Here is an 8,495-nt window from a genome sequence, read left to right as displayed (position 1 = left end):
CAGGAGAGCTCCAGGAGAGCAGTGTTGGGCAGGGAGGAGGGGCTGGTGTGGGCCCTGAAGGCTTGTGACTTGTGCTCAGAGTCCCTTGTCGGCCCCAGAGTGATCCGCTGGACCGAGGACATGCTGGCAAAAGACCTCCGGGACAATCGGAGCATCGGGGACCTGGGAGCCCACCACCTCCTAGAGCGGGCAGCACCCGAGGGCGGCAAGGTGATAGTGCTGACCCACTGCAACACTGGTGCGCTGGCCACTGCTGGCTATGGCACAGCCCTAGGTGAGTGGGCATCCACAGGGATAGGGGAGGGCCCTTTTTGGATGCAAGAGAAAGAAACCCAAACCACTTTATACACCCCCCCAGAATGTGAATTTATTAGTTTTTGTACAGAAACACTCAGGGGGTTGGCTTCAGGTGTGACTGGATCCAGAGGCTCAAATAATAGCATCAGGGTCCATCTATCCGTATCCCTAAGATCTGCCCTCCTCCACGGTGGCATCATCCTCATGCTCCACTCGTCGGCCAGGGTTCAGATCACAAGGAAAAGAGCCTAGGGTCTCTATTCCGACAGTGTTAGATAAGTCTCCTTGTATCTCGGGGGCTCTGATGGAGTCATCTGTCCATCTAGGATCAGTCACTCGATAGGCCTGGCCTCTGCCGCGTGCCTAGAAAATGGGTGGGGGAGTTCCCTGGCAGTCCAGTGGTTAGGTCTCAACACTTTCACTGCTGTGGCCCAGGTTCAGTCTCTGGATGGGGAAGTGAGATCCCACAAGCCGTGCAGTGCAGCCAAAAAAAAATTAAATACTTTTAAAATAAAAATAAAGTTAAATTAAAATTTTAAAAAAAGAAAGTGGGTGGGATGTGGACTCCAAGAGGACTGAGGGGTAGGGCGTAGCCCCCTAAAGAAAGATTAGGGTAGCTGTGACCAGGACCAGGGGGACTGGGTCCTGGAGTTCAAGGCAGCAGATTCCACTTGATCCTAAATTCTCCAGGAGGTTTCCCTGCCTGCCTAGGAGCCACCCTTGTGCCTGGGGACTGAGGCTCTGATGGCAAGACATTCATTCATTCACTCAACAAATATCTGTGCTTAATAAATGCTTATCTACTGTGTACCCCATCATTCATACATACATCCATTGCTTCAGTCACTCAACATTTATTAAGCACCTACTGTGTGCCAAGCACAGTTCTAGGAGTTAGGGACCCAGCAGTGGAGAAAGTAGATCACATCTCTGCCATTCAGGAGGAACAGACACAGGAACAGAACAAATACGTATGATGCATTTGAAGGTGGTAAGTGCTAAAGAGAAAGAGTAGGGGTTGGCAGTGTGAGGGTTGCTATGTGAGATGGAGGAATCCCGGAAGACCTCACGGAGAAGGCATTCTCTAAACACATTTGTACCAGGCAGAGAGAACAGCCACGGCAAGGGCCCTGGAGTGGGACTGCATGGTTTGGAGAACCATGCTGCTAACCATTGGGATGCCCTGCCCATCTGTCCCTTTGCATCTCATCCTCCTGGTGGGCTGGGCCCCACAGGTGTGATCCGCTCGCTGCACAGCCTGGGCCGTCTGGAGTATGCCTTCTGCACGGAGACCCGGCCCTACAACCAGGGAGCCCGGCTGACGGCCTTCGAGTTCGTCTACGAGCAGATCCCTGCCACCCTTATCGCTGACAGCATGGCGGCAGCCGCCATGGCCCACTATGGAGTGTCAGGTCAGCAGGTGGGGGGGTGCCAGTGGGCAGGGCTCCAGGCATCCAGGGCCCAGTGGTGACTCCTGGCATCTCATTCCCCAGCTGTCGTCGTGGGAGCTGACCGCGTGGTTGCCAATGGCGACACGGCCAACAAGGTGGGCACCTACCAGCTAGCCATCGCCGCCAAGCACCACGGCATCCCCTTCTATGTGGCTGCCCCCAGCTCGTCGTGTGACCTCCACCTGAAGACGGGCCGGGAGATCATCATTGAGGAGCGTCCTGGCCAGGAGCTGACCCATGTCAGTGGGGTCAGGATTGCAGCACCCGGTAAGCCATCCGCTCAGAAGGGTCACCATAGGCCTGGGCACCTCTCTTGAGGCACCCTGACCCCTTCACAGGCAGCAGGTGGTATTTGGGGTGTCATCAGCCTTCTGGGGCATAAGCTGCTCCTTCAAGCCATATTTTAGAGCAGACACGTCTGGGAAGTCAGATTCAAGGTCAGAAGATACAACTAATGAGTTGGGAGGCCTTGAGCGAATTGCCTTTCTCTTCTCCAGCTCTGTTTTCTCACCTGAATAAGAAATAAGAGTACCACCTGGCCGAGTGCTTATGAAGAGACAGATATTTCTCAGCTTCCCCACACTTCCTGGCTGTGTAGCCTGGTTGCCTAAAATTCATCCCTAAGAGCCCCATGAGCTGTTTTCATGACCTACCTCATATACCCCAGGCGGTTCAGTGTAATTAACCCACGTGAAGTGGAGAACAGTGCCTGGCCCTTAGTGCTCCTTAAATAGTAACAAGTATGATCAAAAACCTTTTATAAAAAGGACCAGTTAGGGATAGGGAATTTCGGACTGACGTGTACACGCTGCTATATTTAAAATGGATAACCAACAAGGAGCTACTGTCTAGCACAGGGAACTGTATTCAATATCCTGTGATAAACCATAATAGAAAAGAATATAGATAGATAGATAAATAATAAAAATAGATACATTAATTCTGAAAAATATTTTCTCGTTATTTTTTTGGTGCCCCTGCTTTCCTGGAGGCTTAATTATTTAGCACTGATCAAAACCCATCAGACCATGGAAAGCAGAGCTGACAACCCACCGTGTCCCTCCCCCCAAGAAAACTGGGTAACACGGGCCAGGTGCAGTCTGCAGACCCCGATACTCTGTTCTGGCCAAGGATCACAGGAATGCAGACCCCAGGAGAACAGGTCTTTCTTCTGATTTTTCCAAGAGAAGCCTTACGTTTGTTATATGTTTGAAAGCTCCCACACTTTGAAAGCTGGCAGCTAATTCAGTGGTCTTAAAAAACTGTGAACAAGAGAAAACAGAGTTTGCAGCCTCTTGTGTAAGAGATTGTTATTCATTCAGCAAATATTTTTGAGCACCTGGCCAGTGCCAGGTGACATGATAGGGCCGGGGAAACAGGAGTGAAAAAAGACATAAAAGTCCCTGCCCTCATAGAGCTGACAGTCCAGTGGGGAGACAGACAACAAATGAGATAAATAACAAAATTCCAGTGTATGTTAGAAGCGGGTAAAGGCTGAGGAGAAATAAATGAGGCACGGAAGGATATGGAAAGTGTCTGTGCAGGGGGTAGATTAGACAGGATTATCAGAGAAGTTCTCACTGAGAAGGTGATATTTGAGAAAAAACCTGAAGCCAGTGAAACATCAAGTCATGTGCGTATCTGAGGGAAAGCATCCAGGCAGAGGGCACAGCCCATGCAAAGGCCCTGGGGTGGATTCTTGGAGTTTCCTAAAGAAATTCTTGGAGCAGGCACAAGTGGGTGGATGTATATTAGACTTTGTAGGCTTCTTCTTAGACAGTGACAGTCCAGGAATGTAGGGGGTCTAAATTCATTACTGGTATCAAAACCCATGCCTCCATGCACTTTTGGGGTGAGGATCTCTAGATTCTCAAGGATTCCCCAATCCCAAAAACCACTGTGAGTGAGACAGGCGACAATAGCTTGAGAACTTTCAATGAGCCTAATACCTGCCTTTCTTGCCTCTCCCCTCTCCCCTGAAGGAATTGGGGTTTGGAATCCTGCCTTTGATGTCACCCCCCACGACCTCATCACTGGCGGCATCATCACAGAGCTGGGTGTCTTTGCCCCTGAGGAGCTCCGGGAAGCCCTAGGTGCCACGGTCACCCTAGATGGACCCCAGAAGTAACCAACCTAGCTGTCCATATCCTGCCCCCATTATTTTTATAATAAACTTATTGAATGGCCTGCCCAAAAGCTGACCTTTTTCCCCCAACCACAGTTCTTCCCACAACAGAGAAAGCAGACAGGGCCTTTGCATGGCTCTTAAGATCCCAGCAGCTGAAGTCAAGCTGCCTGAGTTCATATCTCAGTTCCACCGCCTTTTCTTTTTCTTTTTCTTTTATTTTTTTAATTAATTAATTTATTTTTGGCTGTGTTGGGTCTTCGTTGCTGCGTATGGGCTTTCTCTAGTTGTGGCGAGCAGGGGCTACTCTTCGTTGCCGTGCGCGGGCTTCTCGCTGCAGTGGCTTCTCTTGTTGCAGAGCACGGGCTCTAGGCGCTCGGGCTTCAGTAGTTGTGGTACACGGGCTCAGTAGTTGTGGCTCGTGGGCTCTAGTGCGCAGGCTCAGGCGGGCTCAGTAGTTGTGGCTCGTGGGCTCTAGTGCGCAGGCTCAGTAGTTGTGGCACACGGGCTTAGTTGCTCTGAGGCATGTGGGATCTTCCCAGACCACGACTCAAACCCGTGTCCCCTGCACTGGCAGGCAGATTCTTAACCACTGCGCCGCCATGGAAGTCCTCCACCGCTTTTTCTGTCGTGTGATCTTGGCCAAATCACTTCACCTCTCCACGCTTTGTTTTCCTCATTTACAAAATGGAGACAATACTAGTACCTCCCTTTTTGGTTGCTCTCAGGGCTGGAATTAGGGTGACACCTCAGGTGCAAAATTTTAGAGGAGGCCCTGAGAAGCTCAGTAGTCAAGATAAAGAATAGCTTCATGCATTACTTTTGAAAAATCAAAATTAATGCAAAAACAATCCATGGTGAACAAAATATAAAGATATGAAATAGAACGAAACCCTGACCTTGCATATCCTGACCCTACTCCCTTCACTCCTGATACCAGCCCTCGTTCCAACAAAACTTTATCTACAACATCAAGCAGCCAGTCCACAGGCTGTATTTGGACGATTTGATTTCCTTTGTATTAAAATATTATTTTTGAATGTTGAATATATTTTTATCTTGATAACTGAAGTTCAGGGCACCCCTTAAATTTTGCACCAGAGTGCCTCACTTGCCTGACCGTAAGTCCTAGACTTGAAGTTTATGTATAAAGAGCATAAAACAGCATAAGTTTTATAAAGCAGATAAGCACCCAGTAAGTGTTAGCTTATCATTACAACCTTTACTTCGAAATTTTTGCGAAATGCTGGCTATCATCGACCGTCGTGGGTAGTGGTCACTTTAACTCTTTGCCACGTTGTATCCCGTGAGCCATTGCGCCCTCCGGCCCCACTCTATCCCATCGTGCCCTGCGTTTTTCGTCTGCGACCTCCCACAGCCCCGCCTCTTCCGGTGCATGACGGATCATGGCGCAGGGGCAGCGTAAGTTCCAGGCGCGGAAACCGGCGAAGAGCAAGACAGCGGCGACAGCCTCGGAGCGGAACCGGGGCCCGAGGAAGGGCGGTGAGGAGCGGGCCGGGGACTGGGGGGCGAGGTGGGCCCGAGGTTCTCCGGCCTCACGAGAGCGCATCTCTCCCCAGGTCTCGTTATCGCACCCAAGAAGGCACGCATCGTGCAACAGCAGAAGCTCAAGAAGGTGAGTACGAGCGTGTGAGAGGCCGGGGATGGAGAACTCCCCGTGCTGTGAGCTTCAGTTTCCACCCTTGTGCAGTGGGTACGGAAACATTACCTCCCAATCAGTGAGACTCCTAAAGCCACGAGTGGCGCGCAAAATGTGTTCAGCACACACTAGCTGCTTTCGCTGAAATTGTCCTCGTTAATAGAGCTGGAGAGGGAAGGCAGCCTGGGAAAGGGGTTGAAAACCCCAGCTTTGCAAGAAGGCAGTGCTGGGAGCAAAGCGCAGTTCCATCGACAGCTAGTATATCTTCACCCTGAGCTTCTTAAAGAAGAAATGGTTGTAGTGATAGCACTTTTCTCCTAGAGTTGTAAGGATTCAATGCCATAGGACACCTGTAAAGCCCTGAGAACAGCACAGGGCTGAAATAAACGTTTTTGTGGTTGTTTTTAAGTGTAGCTTTTTCGTGTGCAGGTGAATAGGGTTGATCTTATAAAGAAGTTGCAAAGAGATTTTTGTTAAGGTTGCAAAGAGAAGTTACAAAGAGATCTGGTGGAGTCAGACCTGAATTCTAATTGTACAACACACACTAACTCACCCTATAATCTTGAGCAAATTGTTTAGAGCCTCAGTTTTTTGTTTTTTGTTTTGGCTGCGCTACACAGCTTTCAGTAGTTCCCCGGCCAGGGATTGAACTCCGTGCCCCCTGCAGTGGAAGATGGTATCTTAACCCCTGGATCGCCAGAGCCTCAGTTTTCTTAGACCTGGGTACCCAGCAACCTGCTTACCTCCATGTCTCAGCCGGAGGGGGAAAGTGTCCCATGGGCATCTCAAGCTCAGTATGTCCAGAACCAGGGTCCTGATCCTACCCCCACTGTGCTCCCCGACTCCACCATGATCCTGCCACAGTCTCTCCTTCCAGATACTCGGGATTCCCCCTTTCTCTCACATCCAGGTTGGATCTCTTCCTTTTTGCCTTCAGGATTAATCTAGATTCCACCCACTTCCCATCTCTCTGACCCCCCAACCTGGTCCCATCCCATCATCTCCCACCTGGACCAGGGCAGTCACATCCTCCCAGATCTCCTGGCGCCACCATTCCCCATAGCAGCCAGAGGGCACCTGTGAGCACCTGAATCAGGGCACTTCCCTTCTCTGTTCAGAACCCTTGGTGGCTCCCACCTCACTCAGGAAGAGCCCAGGTTCTCCCCACAGCCCACAGGACCCGGCACACTCTACTCCTGTCTTTTCCCTGCCCTCACCTCCTCCCTCTCTTCCTCCAGCCTCACTGGCCCCTTAACTGCTCCTTGCCCCACCTCAGAACTTTTGCACTAGCTGTTTCCTCCGCCTGGATTCTTCTCCCAGAAATCTACACGGCTTCCTTCCTCCAAGTCAAGTCTGGCTGCAAGCGTTGCTTCTGAGCAGCTATCCCTGATGGCAACCCCACCCCATCCCTCACTCATCATCCCTTGTATTCTTTTCTCCATAGCAGCACTTGTCATCTGTTATCCTTCAACAGTTGACCAGAGGGACTTCACTGGCTGTCCAGTGGTTAAGACTCTGCGCTTACACTGCAGGGGGCGCCAGTTCCGGTTCCGATCCCTGGTTGGGGAAGGAAGATCCCGCTTGCCACTGGGCGTGGCCAAAGAAAAAAAAAAGTGGTTTACCAGAATTTGTCACTGACAGCTGTGTTGTCCACACGCACTGAATGTCAGCTTCATGAGGGCAGAGGTTTTTCTGTGTCTTTGCTGTTGTTTCCCTTGCGCCCAGGCGTGTGGTGACGGTCATGGTTGTCATGGTCATTGGAACTCATAGGCAGGGCAAGGGAGCAGTTTAGGTAATATGATTAAACTACCAGTTTTGGACCCAAACACTTGGGTTCTGATTCCTGTGCCTTTACTTGCCTGTACCCCTATTTCTCAGAGCCCCAGTTCACCATTAGCAAAGCAGAGACAAGGGGAGGCTGCCCGCCTGGAGGCTGAGGCTGGAGACTCTGGGCGTGCTGGGTTCCAGTCTCCTATCACTCACATGATTTGGGAATCCTGGGCAAGTGCCTCCTCACTGCATGTGCCTCAGTTTCCCCAGCTATAAAATGGAAATGGGCAGAGGTTTAGAAGCTGAGGTCCAGAGATGAGAAGGGGTTTTTCGGTGTGCAGTGTTTCCAGAGTATGGGGCAGAAGCAGGACTTAACCCCCAGCCACCAGACTCTCAGGTGTTGTTTCGGGGGGAGTTGCTGATGCAGCCCCTTTTGAGCTCACAGGAGAAAGGGCAGCAGACCAGGCCCTCCCTCCCGCCTCAGGTCCCAGTCTGATTGTGCCATGGTTGCTCCCTCAGAACCTGGAGGTCGGGATCCGAAAGAAGATTGAACATGATGTGCTGATGAAAGCCAGCACCAGTCTGCCCAAGAAGCTGGCACTGTTGAAGGCCCCCACCCAAAAGAAGGCAGCAGCCCCCTCCTCCACCAAGACGCCTTCCTAAGGATGTACCCCAGCAGAGGCCATCACCGCAACCCTGTCTGTGCTCAGACCTGTGCAGGGAGGAGAGGCCGTGCTCCCCAGAGCCTTGGGTTGCGCCTCAAACTTTACTGGGGGCCTGGCCCGTGAGCAGGTGATCAGCAGGTCAGAAGTGCACTGGCTGGCTTCCCAGGGTGCCAAGGCCAGGTCAAGCGCAGGCCAAGGCCAGGAGGACGCCTTCACCAGCTTCCTGTGTCCCCCTACCCCTCCCCACATCCTGTCTCCACTGGTTTAGCCCGGAGCAATAAACCTGACTTTGTCATTCCTCCTACGGTCACATGCTCGGTCACGTGCTCCTGTGAGCAGGACGTGCTGGGGCCTGGGGCCAGGTGCCCTGACCAGGTCATCCACAGCAGTTTCCACAGGAGACTAGCCACATGCCAGGGAAGGACAAATGGGCTTCTGTACCTCCAGCCTGGGAACCAGGGGAGAGTGTTCTTTCCTCCTGCCTTGGGTGACTCACCTACGTACCCTCCACGGACATGCCTGTGTCA

At 51.6% G+C, this 8,495-nt stretch overlaps 2 protein-coding genes across 2 annotated transcripts in view; both read left to right on the top strand.

Annotated features, from left to right (window-relative positions):
- Positions 1-3,932, top strand: part of MRI1 (methylthioribose-1-phosphate isomerase 1) — a 5,410-nt gene extending 1,478 nt beyond the window's left edge. The window contains 4 exon segments of the mRNA XM_007469070.1: positions 99-274; positions 1,533-1,709; positions 1,791-2,015; positions 3,731-3,932. Coding sequence (XP_007469132.1) covers positions 99-274; positions 1,533-1,709; positions 1,791-2,015; positions 3,731-3,876 — 724 coding nt within the window. The 3' untranslated portion in view covers positions 3,877-3,932.
- A 1,347-nt stretch (positions 3,933-5,279) lies between these two features.
- Positions 5,280-7,966, top strand: CUNH19orf53 (chromosome unknown C19orf53 homolog). Its single transcript, XM_007469069.1, has 3 exons — positions 5,280-5,376; positions 5,454-5,509; positions 7,823-7,966. Exons 1-3 carry the CDS (start codon positions 5,280-5,282, stop codon positions 7,964-7,966), a joined length of 297 nt encoding a protein of 98 aa, XP_007469131.1.
- The last annotated feature ends 529 nt before the right edge of the window (positions 7,967-8,495 follow it).

Source organism: Lipotes vexillifer, unplaced genomic scaffold (assembly GCF_000442215.2).
Source record: "Lipotes vexillifer unplaced genomic scaffold, Lipotes_vexillifer_v1.1 scaffold1699, whole genome shotgun sequence".
NCBI classification, from domain to species: domain Eukaryota; kingdom Metazoa; phylum Chordata; class Mammalia; order Artiodactyla; family Lipotidae; genus Lipotes; species Lipotes vexillifer.
The sequence above is the reverse complement of the archived record's forward strand: the minus strand, read 5'-3'. Positions and strand labels throughout refer to the sequence as shown.